Source organism: Chiloscyllium plagiosum, unplaced genomic scaffold (genome assembly GCF_037043375.1).
Source record: "Chiloscyllium plagiosum isolate Xiang-an unplaced genomic scaffold, Cpla_swu_hap1 HiC_scaffold_14, whole genome shotgun sequence".
Classification (NCBI taxonomy): domain Eukaryota; kingdom Metazoa; phylum Chordata; class Chondrichthyes; order Orectolobiformes; family Hemiscylliidae; genus Chiloscyllium; species Chiloscyllium plagiosum.
Genome location: NW_028270152.1, coordinates 72,621,945 through 72,644,248, shown reverse-complemented (window position 1 = coordinate 72,644,248; position 22,304 = coordinate 72,621,945). Strand labels below are relative to the sequence as shown.

Here is a 22,304-nt window from a genome sequence, read left to right as displayed (position 1 = left end):
TTAGCACAGAATATAAAAACTGGTCAGAAAAGTTTTTATAAACAGACAAAATGGAAGAGGGTGGCTAAAGTGGACAGAGATCTCTTGCAGAATGAGAAAAAGGAATTAATATTGGGTAATATTAAAATGCCCAGGGTCTTGAGTAACTATTTTGTGTCAGTCTAGTAGAAGATATGTCTAACACGCCAAAAAATGATGTTAAGGATACGATGGGAGGTGAGGACCTTATTTCAATTGTTATCACTAAAGAGGTAGTACTGAGCAAATTTGAGGGTCTGAAGGTAGATACGTTTCCTGGTCCTGATGGAATACATCCCAGGGTGCTGAAAGAAATGGCAGAAGTTATAGTAGATGCATTAATGTTAATTTCCCAAAATTCACTAGACTAAGGGCAGGTCCTGGCAGACTGGAAGACAGCGAATGTCACACCGCTGTTTAAAAAAGGGTGTAGGCAAAAAGCAGGTAACTATAGGTCAGTTGGCTTAACATCTGTAGTCTGGAAAATACTGGAGGCTATCATTAAAGAAGAAATAGTGAGACATATGGATGGAAAGGGTTCCATCAGCCAGACGGAGCATGGATTCAGAAAGGGAAGGTCGTGTTTGATAAACTTATTGGAGTTCTTTGAGGATGGAACAAGCGCGGTGGATAGAGGGGAACAGGTGGATGTTGTATACTTGGATTTCGATAAGTTGTCGCATAAAAGACTCATTGACAAGAATTTATGGAGTTGCGGGGAATATACTAACATGGATTGAAGACTGGTTAACCAATAGAAAGCAGAGAGTTGGGATAAATGGGTGTTTCTCTGGTTGGAGATAAATGCTAAGCAGGGTGCTGCAGGGCTCAGTTTTGGGCCTGCAACTGTTCATGATATATGTAAATAATTTGGAAGAAGAGACTGAGTATAATGTATGCAAGTTTGCTGATGACACTAAATTGAGTGGAAAGGCAAACTGTGCAGAGGATGTGGAGGGTCTACAGAATGATTTAGATAGGTTAAATAAATGGTAAAGGTCTGGTAGATGTTGGTAAATGTGACATTATCCACTTTGGAAGTAAAATTAATAGGTCAGTATTATTTAAATGGTGAAAGATTGCAGCATGGTGTTGTGCAGAGATGCGTAAGAGTGCACGTACATGAATCACTAAAAGTTGATTTGCAGGAGCAACAGGTAATCAGGAAGGCAACTGGAATATTGGCTTTCATTGCAAGAGGGATTGAATTTAAGAGCAGGGAAGTTCTGATGCAATTGCACCAAGTGCTGGTGAAACCGCACCTGGAGTATTGCGCTCAGTTCTGGTCTCCTTACCCAAGGAAGGATATACTGGCTTTGGAGGCAGTGCAGAGGAGATTTACCAAGTTGATTCCAGAGATGAGTGGGTTTCCGTGTGAGGAGAGGTTGAGCTGCCTGGGACTGTACTCACTAAAATTTAGCACAATGAGAGGGGATCTTACAGAGACATATAAAATTATGAAAGGGATAATTGTTTTCACCGGTGGGTGAGACCAACATTCGGGGACATGGCCTAAAAATTAGGGGAGTAGACTTAGGACAGAGATGAGGAGGAACTGCTTTTCCCAGAGAGTAGTGAATCTATGGCATTCTCTGCCCAAGGAAGTGGTAAAGGCATTAAAGATATTAAAGACAACGTTGGATGGGTTTTTGCGTGGTAGAGGAATTAAGGGTTATGGGGATGATGCAGGTGGGAGGAGCTGGGACAACGGATAGCTCAGCCCTGATCTTAATGAATGGCGGAGCAGGCTTGATGGACACATGGCCAACACCTGCTCCTACTACAATGAAAGTATGAAAAAAGCAAAGATCATGAAAAAGACTATAAAAATGAAAGTGTTTTCTTTCTTTCATATCAGTTAAAATCAATGCTGGATCTTGTGAAAGCTACTGCTTAACATTTTGAATTTATTTGAAACTAAAAAATATTGTTACAGTTTATAGAATAGTCATCGATAGGTTCAGTGGTAAACTCAGAAGGAATTTTATTATCCAGAGAGTGATTGTGGAACTGCAGAATTAAATTGCATGGATACACTTCAAGAGAAAGTAGATTAACATATGAAGGAGGAAAGAGATTAAAATATGCCAAAAGGTTTTGATGAAGAGTGGCAAGAAAAGGCTTATGTAGACGATAAACGTCAGTCCGGATCAAATGGGCCTAATGGCCTGTTTTGTGCTGTTAGCTCTGTGTAATTTTATGAACCTATTTGAAAAGTTGTTGTGTAAGGTGGCAGTGCGGTCTATATTGTATATCATATGGATATCAGATTGAAGTACTCTAGTGCAGCACATTATTGAGAGGTTCCCATTCAGATCAACCTTAGCATCTATCTCCTATTCTTTGTTGACTGGAAAATCAACTGCTTTTGCCCAAATTAAAGTCTTCCAAGTTAAACTACTACAAATATTGAGATTAATTCTTATTACTCATGATTAAAACAAGACAATTGAGTAGTATGAGCCTCAAGGTGATGCCCAGTGCAGTCTGGAGGTGAGACCTGGCACGGTCTGAAGGCTAAGTGTCACCGCAAACTGAATTGGAAGGACTTACTTTGAACTTCTTATTTCTTTTTCTAAGAATCTGTACCTAAGATGACACCATAAGTAGTGACTTGAATTCTAGTTCTCAGTGAACATGAAATATCCAAACTGAATTAAAAAGGTGTGGAATATCTGGGCACAGTACTAGGGCATAGTAAAAGGTATTTAGTGTCCATTTTTGATATCTGATCTCTTTTGTGCCAGAGGAAAATAATCACCTAAGGTTTGGAGTCCAATACCTTGAATTACTTGAATTAATTTTAAGTTGGTGGCAAGAATTTATGCTTCATAGTCTCCTACCCTAAGTTAATGTGCATAATTAATAAAATGCCTTTTACCTTGAATAAATATGTATTTTAATTTTGTTTATAGGTGAAAATAAGATTCATTTTATCCCAGGAATGATTGGTCCCTTCCTGGGTGTCACACTGGTGCCACAAGTTGAGGTACGGAATGTAATGATCCCAATCTTTCACGACATGATGGACTGGGAGCAGCGAAAGAATGGCAATTTCAAGCAGGTAGGCTGAGTGAGTATGAGCTGATCAAGAGAGATGGATTGTTTAGCTAATGCTTTCAATTCTCATAGCTAGCTCTGAGTAGCAGAAACTTCTTAAGTTGGTACAGTCAGTTCTGGGGAGGCGGTTTGAATCCTGAATTCTAGATGATGTCCTGGATACAAGAATTCTACAGTTCTATTCACAGCTAAAAATAAATGTTCATTGCAAAGTGCAGAATAGCAAAAATATAAAGGAGATAGCTGAAGAATTTTTAGGCCCATGTGTACCAGTATTTTGGGGGTTTACGCCAGTTTACACTCTGGAATCTGCGTTCAGATCCAGCTCAGACTGACACAATGAAAGTCTCCCCTGCTAGTCACAGGATGCTGTATGAAATAAATTTGGAAAATGTATAACCAATTCCTATTGTACATGTCTGTTAAAGCCTTCGATTTTTTTTATTTTCTATTTGTAAGGTGCTTTATAGATCCAAGTTCTTGTTTTGTGCAAACCACAGGAAAATCAATTTGCAATCTGATTCAGGGTCCACAAAGTGACTACAGTGCAAGGCAAAATAGTATCATAATGCTTTTTATTATAATAGGATATTTACTAAACATTTAACTGGTGGTGATGCTGGCATTAGGTACCAAAAATCATAATGTTCAAATCTCCCTTCTCAATAAGTACAATGTTTGTAAAATTAGTAATGCACATGTGTATTAAGCAGCTCATTTTTATATTAGATTTTAGAGGGAGCAACCTCTGAGCAAGAATTAAATTTTATTTTTCATTCCATTTAACCTTTCTTTATGAAAATAGGTCCAAATCATTCAATGACTCTGAGTGAAGGTCCCAATTTTGTTTTTAAATTGGTTTTATTTTCAGTAAAACAATCAAAACTTTCACCACCTAATTTTAAACAGTGCACATGTCAGAATGTGCTGTTGCCATTTAAAATTCAATTCACAGTTCCTTAAGCATCCAACTAACCCTGTATGTCAGCTTGTTCTGCAAAATCCGTGACTGCTGGAATGATCCCAGAAACCTTTTCTGAATCTGCTCGAAAACCTCCACAGCTTCAACATCCTCATACCTTTCTTAGAGTGCAATGACCAGAATTAAGCACAAGCTCCAGTTGAGGCCAAAGCAGTGTTTCATTATTCATTTCTTTGCTTTTGAAATCTATGCCTTCATGTAGCACAGGTTTACGTATACCTTATTCATCATTTGCTGCATGTCCTAATACTTTCAACAATTTATGCCCATATGACCCAGGTCTCTGTTAAAACACCAACTTTAGATTCCCATTCTTATTTCATGTTGTCTTTCCACACACTTCCTATTACTTTGCATTTCTCAACATGTCATGTAATTCTCATTAAATATCATGTACCACGTGTCTGCCCTTTTCACTAATTTATCTATGTTCTCTTGAAGTTTATCACTATCTTCCTCACAGTTTGGTATAATTCCAAATTTTGTGTCATCTGCAAATTTTGAATCTCTGGGCTGTTACAACAAAGAGCAATTCATTAAGATATATAAAGGAAACAGTGGTCCTAATACCAATCCCAGGGATTTAAGCTGATTGGAGTTGTGGGGGGGGGGGAGAGGTTTGGGAAAGGTGAAATATAGATGTACAAAGCAAGAGGACATGGCAGCATTAAAAGGCATCAATTTAAATAACAATACCCAAAGCAGGACAGGAAGGGAGGGAGTGTACAAAGATAGAAAAATAACAGTAAGTGGGGTAGTGAAAATGGTTAAAAAGTCAAAATTCAAAGTATGTAGTATTTAGAACAAAATGAATGAATTAATGGCACAGATCCAGATAAATGGGTATGATCTTATTGTTTTTATAGACCCTTCGTTACAAGGAGATCAAAGATGGAAACTAATTATTCAGGGATACGTGACTATTTGGCAGGACAAGCAATGTAACTAGGCTTTTGTATCTTCTGCCTGACAGAAGAGGTTGAAAGAGATTATAACTGGGGTAGGAGGGGTCTTTGATAATGTTGGCTGCCTTTCCGAGGCAATGAGAATGTAGATGGAGTCAATGGATTGGAGATTGGCTTGTGTGATGGTCTGGGCTGTATTCTCAAAATTCTGTAGTTTCTTATGGTCCTGGACAGAGTAATTGCCATGCTAAGCCGTGATGCGTTGAAATTTCTGTGATGCATCTCTAAAAGTTGGTCAGGGTCCTTACGGACTTTCCTTGGCCTCCTAAGGAAGAAGAGGTGTCTGCCATTTAATGAGATAATGGTGAGATGATAATCCTCAACTCCCCTCGAGGTTTGGGGACCTAATTTCCAATGTAACAGTGATTCCTACTTTCCACACTCCTGCGAACCACACAACAATAGAAAGAATGTAAACTCCATACTTTAACTGGCATTCAAAACAAGAATTTTTTAAATCAAAAGGTTGTATTTTCAAGTCATGTTGCAGAGATTGAGTGCAAAAGTTCGGTTGACATTCCAGTGCCATACTGATAGAGTTCAGAGATGCCAGCTTTTGCTTGAGACGTTAAACCAAAACTTTGTCTTTTTGTTCATTCACTCATGGGATGTAGGCATTGCTGGCTGGCCAGCATTTATTGCCCATTCCAAGCTACTCTTGTAAAAATGGGTAATCAGTCAACTTGTTGCACAGCTGCAGTTTATATCCTGTAGGTAGACCCATACCTCTTAGGAAGGGAATTGCAGGATTTTAACTGAGTGACAGTGAAGGAATGGCAATTTATTTCCAAGTCAGGATGGTGAGTGGCTTGCAGGGGACCTCTCAGCATAGCTCTGCAGCTTATCTATGTCCCTCTGTAACCTGCAACATCCTTCCACCCTGTCCACAACTCCCCCAACTTTACTGTCATCCGCAATTTACTAACCCATCATTTGATGCCCTCATCCAGGTCATTTATAAAAATGACAAATAGCAGTGGCCCCAAAACAGATCCTCACAGTACACCACTTGTACCTGAACTCCAGGATGAATATTTCAAATCAGTCACCACCCACTGTCTTCTAGCCAATTTCAGACCCAAACAGTAAAATCACCCTCAATCCCATGCCTCTGTATTTTCTGCAGTAGCCTACCATGGGGAACCTTATCAAGCGCTTTACTGAAATCCATATACACTACATCAACTGCTTTACCCTCATCCACCTGTTTGGTCACCTTCTCAAAGAACTCAATAAGGTTTGTGAGGAAGGACCTACTCTTCACAAAACTGTGTTGACTATCCCTAATCAAATTATTTCTTTCTAGATGATTATAAATCCTGTCCCTTATAATCCTTTCTGAAACTTTGCCCATAACAGAAGTAAGACTCAGCGGTCTATAATTCCCAGGATTGTTAGCGGGTTTTGAGAAGATTTGTAACTCAAGTTGAGGTTCTGGATGTAGGTTTGCTCGCTGAGCTGGAAGGTTCATTTTCAGACATTTCATCACCATACTAGGTAATATCTTCAGTGAGCCTCCAGACAAAGCAGGATTGTCTCTACTCCCCTTCTTGTACAAGGGGACAAAATTTGCTATCCTCCAGTCTTTGGGCACTATCCCTGTAGACAGTGATGACATAAAGATCAAAGCCAAAGGCTCTGCAATCTCTTTCCTGGATTCCCAGAGAATCCTAGGATAAGTCCCACCTGGCCCAGGGGACTTATCTATTTTCACTCTTTCCAGAATTGCTAAAACCTCCTCCTTATGAACCTCAATCCTGTCTAGTCTAATAGCCTGGATCTCAGTATTCTTCTCAACAACATCGTCTTTTTCCTTTGTGAATACTGATGAAAAATATTCATTTAGCGCCTCTCCTATCTCCTCGGACTCCACACACACCTTCCCATTACTGTCGTTGACTGGCACTAATCTTACCCTAGTCATTCTTTTATTCATGACATAGCTATAGAAAACTTTAGGATTTTTCTTGATCCTACCTGCCACAGACTTCTCATGTCCCTCCCTAGCTCTTCTTAGCTCTCTCTTTAGGTCCTTCCTGGCTAACTTCGAACTCTCACATGCCCTAACTGAGGCTTCTCATCTCATCTTTACATAAGCCTCCTCCTTCCTCTTGACAAGAGATTTGACTTCTTTAGTAAACCACGATTCCCTTGCTCAACCATTTCCTCCCTGCCTGACAGGTATAGACTCATCAAGAACTTGCAGTAGCTGTACCTTGAACAAGCTCCACATTTCAATTGTGCCTCCCCTGCAGTTTCCTCTCCCATCCTAAATTTTGCCTAATCAATCATAGTTGCCTTTCCCCCAGCTATAGTTCTTGCCCTGCGGTATACGCTTGTCCCTTTCCATTGATAAAGTAATCATAACCAAATTGTGGTCACTATCACCAAAGTGCTCACCTACCTCCAATCTAACACCTGGCCTGGTTCTTTACCCAGTACAAAATCCAATATGGTCTCGCCTCTTGTTGGCCTATCTACATACTGTCGAGAGTGTGGTGCATCAGCCCTTCCTGATAGAGCATTGAAACGTCGATTGTCCTACTCCTCGGATGCTGCCTGATAAGCTGTGCTTTTCCAGCACTACATTCCCGACTCTGATCTCCAGCATCTGCAGTCCTCATTTTCTCCTATCTACATACTGTGACAGGAAGCCCTCCTGCACCGATTGGACAAAAATTGACTCATCTAAAGTACTCAAACTATAGCGTTTCCAGTCCAGTCAATACTTGTAAAGATAAAATCCCCCATAACAACTAACCTGTTACTTTCACTCTTATCCAGAATTATCTATGCAATCCTTTCCTCTACATCTCTGGACCTTTTCAGAGACCTATAGAAAGCTCCCAACAGGGTGACCTCTCCTCTCCAGTTTCTAACCTCAGTCCACACTACCTCAGTAGACGAGTCCTTGTCAAAAGTCCTTTCTGCCACCGTAATACTGTCCTTGATTAACAATGCCACACCTCCCCCCTTTTACCACCTTTCCTGATCTTACTGAAACATCTAAACCCCAGAACCTGCAACAACCATTCCTGTCCCTTCTCTATCCATGTCATAGAGTCATAGAGTAATAAAGATGTACAGCATGGAAACAGACCTTTTGGTCCAACTCGTCCATGCTGTCCAGATATCCCAACTCAAACTAGTCCCACTTGCCAGCACCCGGCCCATATCCCTCCAAACCCTTCCTATTCAAATATCCATCCAGATGCCTTTTAGATGTTGTAATTGTACTAGCCTCCACCACTTCCTCTGATAGCTCATTCCATGCACTCACCACCCACTGCATGAAAAAGTTGCCCCTTAGGTTTCTTTTATATCTTTCCCCTCTCACCCTAAGCCTTTGCCCTATTAGTTCTGGACTCCACCACCCCAGGAAAAAGACTTTGTCTATTAATCCTATCCATGCCCCTCATGATTTTATAAAACTCTATAATGTCACCCCTCAGCCTCTGACCCTCCAGCCTATTCAACCTCTCCCTATAGCTCAAATCCTCCAACCCTGGCAACATCCTTGTAAATCTTTCCTGAACCCATTCAGGTTTCACAACATCCTTGCGATAGGAAGAAGACCAGAATTGCATGCAATATTCCAAAAGTGGCCGAACCAATATCCTGTACAGCCGCAACATGACCTCCCAACTCCTGTACTCAATACTCTGGCCAATAAAGGAAAGCATACCAAACACCTTCTTCACAATACTATCTACCTGCAACTCTGCTTTCAAGGAGCTATGAACCTGCACTCCAAGGTCTCTTTGTTCAGCAACACTCCCTAGGACTTGACCATTAAGTGTATAAGTCCTGCTAAGATTTGCTTTCCCAAAATGCAGTACCTCACATTTATCTAAATTGAACTCCATCTGTCACTGCTCAGCCCATTGGCCCATCTAATCTAGATCCCGTTATAATCTGAGGTAACCTTCTTTGCTGTTTCGGGTGTAGATTAGATTACTTAGATTACTTACAGTGTGGAAACAGGCCATTCGGCCCAACAAGTCCACACTGACCCGCCGAAGCATATACCACCCAGACCCATACTCCTACATTTACCCCTTCACCTAACACTACGGGCAATTTAGCATGGCCAATTCACCTAACCTGCACATTTTTGGATTGTGGGAGGAAACCGGAGCACCCAGAGGAAACCCACGCAAACTCCACACAGAGAGTCGCCTGAGGCGGGAATTGAACCCGGGTCTCTGGCACTGTGAGGCAGTAGTGCTAACCACTGTGCCACCGTGCCGCCCATTAGGTTTGCTCGCTGAGCTGTAGGTTTGATATCCAGACGTTTCATTACCTGGCTAGGTAACATCATCAGTGGCGACCTCCAAGTGAAGCGAAGCTATTGTCTCCTGCTTTCTATTTATATGTTTGTCCTGGATTGTGTTCCTGGGGTTTGTGGTGAAGTCATTTCCTGTTCGTTTTCTGAGGGGTTGATAGATGGTATCTAGATCTATGTGTTTGTTTATGGCGTTGTAGTTGGAGTGCCAGGCCTCTAGGAATTCTCTGGCATGTCTTTGCTGTCCCCTACATCTCCAATTTTGGTGTCATCTGCAAGCTTACTAACTGTACCTCTTATTTTCACATCCAAATCATTTATGTAAACGACAAAAAGCAGTGGACCCAGCACTGATCCTTTTGGCACTCCACTGGTCACAGGCCTCCAGTCTGAAAAACAGCCCTCCACCACCACCCTCTGTCTTCTACCTTTGAGCCAGTTCTGAAGGTCAAAGGCTGTTTCTACCTGTATTCCATGAGATCTAACCTTGCTAACCAGTTTCCCATAAGGAACCTTGTCAAATGCCTTACTGAAGTCCATGTAGATCATATCTACCACTCTGCCCTCATCAATCCTCTTTGTTACTACTTCAAAAAAAACTCAATAAGTTTGTGAGACATGATTTCCCACACAAAAAGGCATGTTGATTATCCATAATCAGTCCTTAACTATCCAAATACATGTACATCCTGTCCCTTAGGATTCCCTCCAACAACTTGCCCACCACCGACATCAGGCTCATTGGTCTATAGTTCCCTGGCTTGACCTTACCACTTTTCTTACAGTGACACCACATTAGCCAACCTCCAATCTTCTGGCACCTCACCTATGGCTATTGATGATACAAATATCTCAGCAAAGGGCCCAGCAATCACTTTCCTAGCTTTCTACAGAGTTCTGGGGTATACCTGATCAGGTCCTAGGGATTTATTCACTTTTATGCATCTCAAGACATTCAGCACTTCCTCCTCTGTAATAATGACATCTTTAAAGATGTCACCATCTATTTCCCTACATTCTATACCTCCCATGTCCGTTTGCAAAATACTTGTTTAGTATCTGCCCCATCTCCTGTAGCTCCACACTACGACCGCCTTACCAATTTTTGAGGGGCCCTATTCTCTCCCTAGTTACCTTTTTGTCCTTAATGTATTTGTAAAAACCCTTTGGATTCTCCTTAACTCTATTTGCCAAAGCTATCTCATGTCCCCTTTTTGCATGTCCTGATTTCCCTCTTAAGTATACTCCTACTGCCTTTATACTCTTAAGGATTCACTCGATCGATCCTGTCTGTACCTGATATATGCTTCCTTCGTTTTCTTAACAAAACCCTCAATTTCTTTAGTCATCCAGCATTCCCTATACCTACCAGACTTTCCTTTCACCATAACAGGAATATACTGTATCTGGATTCTCATTATCTCATTTCTGAAGGCTTCCCATTTTACAGCTGTCCCTTTACCTGCGAACATCTTGCCTAATGCCGTCAAAATTAGCTTTTCTCCAAATTAGAACTTCAATTTTTAGATCTGGTTTATGTTTTTCCATCACTGTTTTAAAATTAATAGAATTATGGTTGCTGGCCCCAAAGTGCTCCCCTACTGACACCTCAGTCACCTCCCCTGCCTTATTTCCCAAGAGTAGGTCAGGTTTTGCACCTTCTCTAGTAGGTACATCCACATACTGAATCAGAAAATGTTTTTGTACACACTTAACAAATTCCTCTCTGTCTAAACCCTTAACACTATGGCAGTGCCAGTCTATGTTTGGAAAGTTAAAATCCCCTACCATAACCACCCTATTATTCTTACAGATAACTGGGATGTCCTTACAAATTTGTTTCTCAATTTCCCACTGCCTATTAGGGCATCTATTATCCAATCCCAATAAGGTGATCATCTCAGTTTCTCAGTTCAACCCAAATAATTTCCCTAGATGTATTTCAGGAATATCCTCCCTCAGTACAGCTGTAATGCTATCCCTTATCAAAAACGCCACTCCCCCTCCTCTCTTGCCTCCCTTTCTGTCCTTCCTGTAGCATTTGTATCCTGGAACATTAAGCTGCCAGTCCTGTCCATCCCTGAGCCACATTTCTGTAAGTGCTATGATATCCCAGTCCCATGTTCCTGACCATACCCTGAGTTCATCTGCCTTTCCTGTTAGGCCTCTTGCTTCGAAATAGCCACAACATCAAAGTCCTAGGTACCAACCCATGCTGCAAGTTCATCCACCTTATTCCGGATGTTCCTGCCATTGAAGTAAACACATTTCAAACCACCTTTCTGCCTGCCAGTACACTCCTGCGACCTTGAACCCTTATTCATGACCTAATTACTCTCAACTTCCTTTACATTGGAGCTACAATTAAGGTTCCCATCTCCCTGCTGAATTAATTTAAACCCTCCCGAAGAGCATTAGCAAATTTGGTTAGGGGTGCAGCAGGTTCTGGAGCACAAGTATTCAGTACTATTGCTGGAATGTATTCGGGGCCCATAGCCTTTGCAGCATCCAGTGCTTCCAGCCATTTTTTTGATATCACGTGGAGTCAATCGAATTTGCTGAAGACTGGTACCTGTGATGCTGGGGACCACTGGAGGAGGCCGAGATGGATCATTCACTCGATATTTTTGGCTGAAGATTGCAAATGCTTCATTATCTTTTGCACAAATATGCTATGTTTTTCCATTGTTGAGGATGGAGATATTTGTGGAGCCGTTTCCTCTAGTGAATAGTTTAATTGTTTGCCAATGTTCACAACTGGAGCCTTGATCTGATCCTTTGGTTGTGGGATCACGTAGCTTTGTCTATCATTTGCTGCTTCTGCTATTTGACATGCAAGTAGTCCTGTTTGATACTTTCAACAGGTTGATATCTCATGCCTAACTGCTACTCCTGGAATTGCATTCTCCAATGAACCAGGGTTGATCCCTGACCTAATGGTAATAGTTAATGCCAGACCAAGGGGTTGCAGATTGCAGAATACAATTCTGCTGCTGTCGATGATCCACAGTGCCTCATAGATGCCCAGTCTTGAGTTGCTAGATCTATTCAAAACCAGTCCAATTTACTATCCTGGAGATAGTACTATATAGCACAATAGTGTTCTTAATGTAAAGGCAAGAATGAGAGATTATGTGGGATTGTGTGGATACCACTGTTACAGTACTGTCATGGACAGATGCATTTGCAGCCAGCAGACTGGTAAAGATGAGGTGAGGTATATTTTTCCCTTTTATTGGTTCTCTCGCCACCCACTGCAGACCTAGTCTAGCAGCTATGTCCTTTAGAATCTGACCAAGTCAATCAATAGTGCTGCTGCTGAGCCACTCTTGGTGGCGGACATTGAAATCTCCTGCCCAGAATACATTTTGCACCCTTCCCATCCTCAGTGCTCCCACGAAGTGATGTTCAACATGGAGGAGTTCAAATTCATCAACCAAGGGCAGACAGTATATGATATTCATCAGGCACTTTACATGTTTAACCTGAAGCCATGAGATTTCATGAGGTCCAAAATCAATGTTGAGGATTCTCAGAGCAACTCCCTCCTGACTATAATCCACTCTGCGGCTACCTCTGCTGGGTCGGTCCTGTCAGTGGGACAGGACATATCCAGGGATGGTGATGATGGTGTCTGGAACATTTGTCTATAAGGTATGATTCTATGAGTGTGACTATGTCATGCTGTTGCCTGACCTGGATTCGACTCCACCCTCAGATGACTTTGTAGAGTTTGCACATTTTCCCTGTATCTGCATGGGTTTCCTGCTGATACTCCAGTTTCTTCCCACAGTCCAAAGATATGCAGGTTAGGTGAATTGGCCATGCTAAAGTGCCCCGTAGTGTTCAGAGATGTGTAGGTTAGGTGCATTAGTCAGGGGGAAATGTAGAGTAATAGGGTAGAGGACTGGGCCTGGGTGGGACACTCTTCGGAGGATCAGTGTGGACTTGTTGGGCCAAATGGCGTTTTCCGCACTGTAGGGATTCTAATCTGTGACTAGTCTGTAAGGCAGCTCCCTTAATTATCTGGGTGTAAAAAATCCTGTCATATTATTTTGAAGAGGAAAACACCTCACTTACTCTCGCTCCTCTTTTCCATCCCACCTCTATTTTAAACATCAGTATTAAAATCTTTCCCTATTCCATGTAAGTAACTGCTGAGGATCCTGAAACTCAAAATTCCTGCAGGTCAGTTCCATGATTCACAGGAGGCCAAAGTTTCAGGGAGAAGTAAAATGTAAAGATATTGTTCAATATTACATCCCGGTTCGGGGTGATGTGGGGAGTGAACTGATTCCTTTCCTTGTCCCACTCTTCCATTGTCACAGCAAATTTGAATTCAAAAAGGTGCTATATCTGACAGTATAGCTCCATTTCAGAAACAAGTTGGCTCGATTCCTTAAGTAACAAATAAAGAACTTGTTTATTGCAAACAAAACGTAGTCAAGCAGACTATAAAGATTATTAAAAAACATTAAAATATGTGGATCAGTCTGCTGAGAGAGTGGCGAAGACTTTGGATTCTCCTTTATGTTCCCTTCACTTGCTGTGAAAGTCTTCTTTCTGGTAGCTTTCAACTTACAACCCTAAAATGAGAGGGTTTTGGAAAAATGAGAGGGTAGGAAGGTCACAAACTTATGCTCCTAACATGTTATCTAGAATCATAGAATCATATAGTACAGAAGGGGCCTTCAGCCCATTAGGTTTGTACTGCCAAAAATATACTACTTACCCACACAAGTCCCACTCTCCCGTACCAGGCCCATAGTCTTGAATGTTATGACATTTCATGCGTTCATCCAAGTACCTTTTAAAGATTGTGAGGTTTGCCACCTCAACTACTCTCCCAGGCCGTGCATTTCATCTTCCGACCACCCTCTGGATGAAGACATTTTCCTCAAGTCCCCTCTAAAACACCTCCCTTTCACTTTAATATTTTGCCCCCTTCTTATTGGCCCTTGGACTAATGGGAACAACAGCTTTCTATTCACCCTGTTCAGGCCCCTCATAATCTTATACACCTCTATTAGGTGTATCAACTTGCCACCTCCACCTCCTCTGCTCCGAAGAAATCAACCTGAGCTTATCCAGCCTTTTTTGAGAGTTGAAATGCTCAATCCCAGTCATCATTCTGATCAGTTTCCTCAACATAAAGCACTCCAGCTATGACCTAACCCAAGTTCTGTTCAGATTCATCATGACATACCTGCTCTTATAATCATGCCACGAGTCATAAAGGCAAGCAAACTGTATACAGGTACCTTGTTCACTACCCTACTAACCTGTCCTACCACCTTCAAGAATCTATACACATGCACTGCAAGATCCCTCTTCTTCTGATCTCCCTTGTATCTTGGCCTTCATTGAGTACTCTCTTTACTTGTTTCTTCTTCCAAAGTGCATCGCCTCACATTTATCAGAGTTAAATTTCACCTGCTACTGATTTGTCCATCTGACCAATCTGTTTATCTCCTCCTGTAACCTGACACTTCCCTCCTCACTAGTAACCACCCAGCCAATCTTTGTTATATACAATCTTATTTGTCATCCATCTCACATTCTCATTTACAGCATTTATGAATATCAGAAACAATAGGGAATCCAACAGTAATCCCTGTGGTATGCCTTTGCACACCATCCTCTGTCTCCTGTCACTAAGCCAATTTTGGATCGAACTTGCCAAGTTACATTGGATCTCTTGAGCTTTTACCTTCTCAATCAATTTCCCATGTAGAACCTTGTCAAAAGCCTTGCTGAAATCCATATCACTTTAATTCTCTGTGTTCAAATCCAACAGCTTGATTACAGCCAAAATTGGGTCAAGTGACTGCTTTCTGATAATATTGTGGACTTCATGACTGTAATCAAGAAGTGAATTTTGTCTTGTTTTCTCCTATAGGCAGACTGCTTTGTTTGCGAAGTGTTCTTTCCAAAAAGCTCAAGATATAGGAAAAATCTAGTCAACAACATAAGACCATAAGACATCAGAGCAGAAGTTAAGCCATTCATCCCATCGAATCTGCTCCACCATTCATCATGACTGATAAGTTTCTCAGCCCCATTCTTTGGCTTATCCCCATGATGCTCAAGAACCTATCTATCTCAGTCTCAAATAAAGAAATGACCTGGTCTCCACAGCCTTCTATGGCAATGCATTCCTTAGATTCATCACTCTCTGGCTGAAGAAGTTTCTCCTTATCTCCATTCTAAAAGGTCTTCTCTTTACTCTAAGGCTATGCCCTTGGATCATAGTCTCTCCTACCAATAGAATCAGCTTTCCAACATCTACTCTGTACAGCCATTCAGTATTCTGTATATTTCAATTAGATCCCCTCTCATCCTTCTAAACTCCATCAAATATAAATCCAGAGCCCTCTTATGTTAAGATTTTCATTCCTGGGACCATTCTTGTGAACCTCCTATGAACACACTCCAGGGCCAGTACATTCTTCCTGAGATATGGAGCCCAAAACTGCACAGAATGTGGTCTGAACAGAGCTTTAAAGAGCCTCAGAAGTATTTCCCTGCTTTTATATTCAAGTGCTCTCCAAATAAATGCTATCATTGTATTTGCCTTCCTAACCACTGACTGTTTCCACACTGGAAATCTCTAATCTAATCAATCTGCAAGTTTACCTTGAGAGAATCCTAGACTAGAACTCCCAAGTGTCTTTACACTTCAGACTTCTGAATTTTCTCCCCATTTAGAAAATTGTCCATGCCTCTATTCTTCCTACCAAGGTGCATGACCTCACACTTTCCTATGTTGTACTCCATCTGCCACTTCTTTGCCCACTGTCCTAACCTGTCCAAATCCTTCTGCATCCTCCCTGCTTCCTCAAAGCTATCTGTCCTTCTACCTATCTTTTCTATCGTCTGCAAGCTTAGCCAGAAGGCCCTCAATTCATTCACCTAGATTGTTAATGTATAAAGTGAAAAGTTGTGGTCCCAACACTGAGCCTTATGGAACACCACTTGTCACTGCCTGCCACCCTGAGAAGGACCCTTCTATCCCTACTCTCTCTTTCCTGTCAGACAGCCAAGCTTCTATCCATACTAGCATCTTGCCTCTGACACCTTATCTTATTCAGTGGCCTCCTATGTGACACCTTGTCAAAAGTCGTCTTGAAGTCCAGGTAGATACCATCCATTGGCTTTCCTTGGTCTAACCTGCTTGTTACTTCCTCAAAGAATTCTAGCAGATTTGTCAGGTATGACCTCCCTTTGATGAAACCTTGCTGACTTTGCGCTATTTCACCATACATTTCCAACTATTCAGAAATCTCATCCTTCACAATGATTCCAGGATCTTACCCATGACCGAGGTTAGGCCTGTAATGTTTCATCTTCTTTTGCCTTACTCCCTTTTTAAATAGGGATAACATGTTAGTGATTTTCCAGTGCTCTGCAACCCTCTCTGATTCTAGCGATTCCTGAAAGATCACCTCTAATGCCTCCACTATCTCTCCATTATCTCTTCAGCTATCTCCCTTAGAACTCTGTGGTGTAATCCTTCTGGTCTAGGGGATTTATCCACCTTCAGGCAATTCAGTTTTTCTAGCACCTTCTCCTTGATGATGACCACCATACTCAGTTCTGCCCCCTCACTCTCTTGAATTTTTGGGTTATTACTCTGTCTTCCAGTTTGAAGCCTGACACAAAGTTCCTCACCAATTTACTCGTTCCTCACTACTATCTCTCTGGTGCCATTTTCCAGGAGCCCAATTCCACTTTTGCCTCTCGTTTGCCCTTTATATATCTCAAGAAACTCTTACAGTCTTCCTTTATGTTACCGGCTAGCTTCCCCTCATATTTAGTCTTCTCCTTCCTTATTCCTTTTTTTGATGTCCTTTGTGAGTCTTTGTAAGCTTTCCAATCCTCTGGTTTCCCATTGCCTTTTGCCACATTATATGCTTTCTCTTTTGTTTTTATAATATCCCTGACTTCCCTAGTCAGCCATGGTTGCCTCATCCTCCCTGTACCATGCTTGTTTTTTCTTCGCCGTGCATCTCTGCTGTGTCTCCTGAGTTACTCCCAAAACTTCCAGCCATTGCTGTTCCACTGTCTTTCCTGCTCAGCTCCTCTCCCAGTCAATTCTACCTAGCTCCTCCCTCATGCCCCTGTAGTTGCCTTTATTGAGATGTAAAACCTGATTCTATCTTCTCCCTTTCAAATTGTAGAGTAAATTTAATCATATTACAATCGCTGCCTCCTAAGGGTTCCTTCACCTAAAGCTCCCTTACCAAGTCAGCCTCATTGCACAACATTACATCAGTATTGCATATACCGTAGAAGGCTCCACCACGAGCTGCTCCAAAAATCCATCTCGTAGACATTCCACAAATTCCTTTTCTTGCAATCCATTATCAATCTGATTTTCCCAGTCCACCTACATTTGAAATTCCCCATGATCACTGTAACTTTGCCTTTTCTGCACATCGTTTCTTCTCTTCGTGCATCTTGAGCCCCAGCTCCTGAATACTATTTGGAGACCTGTACATAACTCATATTATGATTTTCTTTATTTTTGCGGTTCCTGAATTTTACCCACACAGATTCTACACCATCTGATCCTACCTTTTTCTTCCTATTGATTTAGTTTCATTTCTTACTAATAAGGCAATCCCATCCATTCTGCCCACTTGCCTATCTTTTCGATTGGATGTATAATCTTGAATATTCAGCTCCCAGTCCTGATCCCCTTGCAGCCACGTCTCTGTGATGCCACCACGTCATACCTGCCAATTTCAATCTGCACCACAAGCTCATTTACCTTATTCGTTATGCTGCGTGCATTCAGATAGAACACCTTCAGTCCTGTATTAACTGTCTCTCCTCTATGTCATTTGTTTGTCCGGTATGCTTGAAGTTTGATTGCTAACCATCCTTTACATTCTGTCCTATTTGTGTCCATGCTGGAGATTTTAATAACCTCTCCTGACTTCTGTGCTCTTACCTCCTCCTTTCATTCGGGTTTTCTAATTTCCCCTATAACTGATCTCTCTCCCCTCCCTTATTTAGATAAAAGCCCTGTCTATAGCCCCAGTTATGCAATTCGCTAGGACTCTGGTTCCAGCACAATTCAGATGAAGACCGTCCCATCTGAACAGATCCCATCATTCCTAGTACTGGTGTCAATGTCCCATGAATTCAAATCTATTTCTCCTACACCAAACTTTGAGCCATGTATTTACCTGCATAATATTATTGACCCTGTGCCAATTAGCTCGTGTCTCAAGTAGGAATCCAGAGATTATTACCTTTTTGGTTCTGCTTTTTAATTTAGCTTGTAGCTGTTCATACTCCATTAGCAGAATCTCTTCTCTGGTTTTATCCACAACCACAACCACTGCATCTTTACCCTCCCACTCCAAGTTCCTCTGCAGCCCAGATGAGATATCCCAAACCCGAGCACCAGGCAGGCAACACAACCTTTGGGACTCTCAATCCTGGTTACAGAGAACAGTGTCTATGACTCTCACTATACTATTCTCAATTACAACATTTCTCTTCTCTCCCCCCCCCCCCCCAACCTGAATGGCTCCCTCACCACTGTGCTGCAGTCCCCATTCCCATCCACACACAGAGCAAAACTCTTGGATTTGGACAAGAACGGGGTCTGAGGCTCCTGCAACTCTCCCCCCTGGATCCCTCTACCTGCCTCATATCCTCCTGTCCCTGACTACTGGCTGAATTTGAGTTAGTCTAAGGGGTGTGACTGTCTCCTGAAACACAGCACCCAGGTAACTCTCCCACTCCCTGATGTGTCGCAATGTTTGAATCTCAGACATCAGCTCATTTGACTCAGAGCCGGAGTTCTTCCAGCAACCAACATTTCCTACAGACATGATCACTGGGAACCACGATGGAGTCCCACGTCATGCAGAAACAACATATCACCTGACTCTCCATATGTTTGTATATTGTTGCTTATGCAAGTTGTAACCAATAAATAAGTTGCAATCAAGAAATCAACAAGAGTCAATTTAACACATTCAGATTTAGCAGACTCTTATTAGCCAATCAAATCACAGCCCTCCTGTGATGTCACTTTTCAGTTTCTCCTCAGTCAAAACCATTTCAAATCAGAATCTCTTACCTTCCCAGACTGATTTGGAGATGCCGGTGTTGGACTGGGGTGTACAAAGTTAAAAATCACACAACACCAGGTTATAGTCCAACCGGTTTAATTGGAAGCACACTAACTTTCGGAGCGACGCTCCTTCATCAGGTGATTCCCAGACTGCTCTCCATTCTCTCCCACTCAGCTCTGGTCCTGAAGTGCATGCCCCAAATCCACGAGGTAAGTTTTTATAATCTCTTACCTTCCCAGGCTGCTTTCTGTTTGTTCCCGCACAGCTCCAGTCCCAATTACAGATAACATCTTTGCAAAAGTTTTTACTTCTTGTTCCTCTGTTGCAGGTAGAAGCAGAGCTCATCGATAAACTGGACAGTCTGGTATCCGATGGAAAAGGAGATGAAAATTACCGTGAACTCTTCAGTCTCCTGTAAGCAGTGCAGAGAAAGAATCAGTAACATTACAAATAGTCTGAAGTGGAGAAGGAACACATTATTCAGAATTGATCCAATCTGTGAATCTGTTTGACAAAAAAAAAGAAATGGACGTTGTGTAAGATGTGTCATAGTCATAGAGATGTACAGCACGGAAACAGACCCATTGGCCCAACTCGTCCATGTGGACCAGATATCTCAACCCAATCTAGTCCCACCTGCCAGCACCTGGCCCATATCCCTCCAAACCCTTCCTATTCATATACCCATCCAAATGCCTTTTAAATGTTGCAATTGTACCAGCCTCCACCACTTCCTCTGTCAGCTCATTCCATAAACATACCACCCACTGAGTGAAAAGGTTGCCCCTTAGGTCTCTTTTATATCTTTCCCCTCTCACCCTAAACCTATGCCCCCTTGTTCTGGACTCTTCCACCCCAGGGAAAAGACTTTGTCTATTTATCCTATCCATGTCCCTCATGATTTTGTAAACTTCGATAAAGTCATCCCTCAGCCTCCAGGGAAAACAGCCCCAGTCTATTCAATCTGTCTCTATAGCTCAAATCCTCCAACCCTGGCAAAATCCTTGTAAATCTTTTCTGAACCCTTTCAAGTTTCACAACATCTTTCCAAAAGGAAGGAGACCAGAATTGCACGCAATATTCCAACAGTGGCTTGTACAGCTGCAAAATGACCTCCGAACTCCTGTACTCAATATTCTGGATTAGAGTGGTGCTGGAAAAGCACCGCAGTTCAGGCAACATCCGAGGAGCAGGGAAATTGATTTTTCGGGCAAAAGGCCTTCATCAGGAAAGATGAAGGGCTTTTGCCCGAAACGTGGATTTCCCTGCTCCTCGGATGCTGCCTGAACTGTTGTGCTTTTCCAGCACCACTCTAATCCAGAATCTGGTTTCCAGCATCTGCAGTCATTGTTTTTACCTGTACTCAATACTCTGACCAATAAAGAAAAGCATACCAAACGCCTTCTTCACTATTCTATCTACCTGCAACTCCACTTTCAAGGAGCTATGAACCTGCACGCCAAGGTCTCTTTGATCAGCAGCACTCCCTAGGACCTTACCATTAAGTGTATAAGTCCTGCTAAGATTTGCTTTCCCAAAATGCGGCACCTCATATTTATCTAAATTAAACTCTATCTGCCACTTCTCAGTCCATTGGCCCATCTGATCAAGATCCTGTTGTAATCTGAGGTAACCTTCTTCACTTCAAAGTTTGTGAAAAGATTTGTAGCTCGGGTGCTCGTTGTTGTGGTTCTGTTCGCCGAGCTGGGAATTTGTATTGCAGACGTTTCGTCCCCTGTCTAGGTGACATCCTCAGTGCTTGGGAGCCTCCTGTGAAGCGCTTCTGTGATCTTTCCTCCAGCATTTGTAGTGGTTTGAATCTGCCGCTTCCGGTTGTCAGTTCCAGCTGTCCGTTGCAGTGGCCGGTATATTGGGTCCAGGTCGATGTGCTTACGGATTGAATCTGTGGATGAGTGCCATGAGAACAGCCAGGGAATTCCTAGAGACATGGCACTCATCCATGTCTCCCATGGGGGATCTTGTCAGACACCTTACTGGAGCCCATGTAGATCACATCTACCACTCTGCCCTCATCAATCCTCTTTGTTACTTGTTCAAAAAACTCAATCAAGTTTGTGAGACATGATTTCCCATGCATAAAGCCATGTTGACTACCCCTAACTAGTCCTTGCCTTTCCAAATACATGTAAATCCTGTCCCTCAGGGTTTCCCTCCAATAACTTGCCCACCACCGACATCAGGCTCACTGGTCCATAGTTCCCTTGCTTGTCCTTACCACCCTTCTTAAACAGTGGCACCACGTTAGCCAATCTCCAGTCTTCCGGCACCTCACCTGTGACTATCGATGATACAAATATCTCAGTAAAAGGCCCAGCAATTGCTTCCCTAGCTTCCCACAGAGTTCTAGGGAATACCTGATCAGATCCTGGGGATTTATCCACTTTAATGCTTTTCAAAGCATCCAGCACTTCCTCCTCTGTAATATGGACATTTTTAAAGATGTCACCATCTATTTCCCTACATTTTATATCTTCCATATCCTTTTCCACAGGAAATGCTGATGCAAAATACTCATTTAGTATCTTCTCCATTTTCTGTGGCTCCACACAAAGGCCGCTTTGCTGCTCCTTGTGGGGCCCTATTCTCTCCCTAGTTACCCTTTTGTCTTTAATGTATTTGTGAAAACCCTTTGGATTCTCCTTAATCTTATTTGTCAAAACTATCTCACGTCACCTTTTCACCCTCCTGATTTCCCTCTTAAGTATACTCCTACTGCCTTTATACACTTCTAATGATTCATTCGATCTATCCTGTCTACACTTGACATATGTTTCCTTCTTTTTCTTAACCAAACACTCAATTTCTTTAGTAATCCAGCATTCCCTATACCTACCAGCCTTTCCTTTCACCCTAACAGGAATATACTTTCTTTGGACTCG

At 42.1% G+C, this 22,304-nt stretch overlaps 1 protein-coding gene across 4 annotated transcripts in view; it reads left to right on the top strand.

Annotated features, from left to right (window-relative positions):
- Window positions 1–22,304, top strand: part of dock3 (dedicator of cytokinesis 3) — a 980,202-nt gene that overhangs the window by 794,669 nt on the left and 163,229 nt on the right. For all 4 annotated transcript variants that reach the window (XM_043708482.2, XM_043708483.2, XM_043708484.2 and 1 more), the window contains exons 32-33: window positions 2,934–3,082; window positions 19,733–19,818. In XM_043708482.2, coding sequence (XP_043564417.1) covers window positions 2,934–3,082; window positions 19,733–19,818 — 235 coding nt within the window. The remainder of the gene's footprint in view (window positions 1–2,933; window positions 3,083–19,732; window positions 19,819–22,304) is intronic.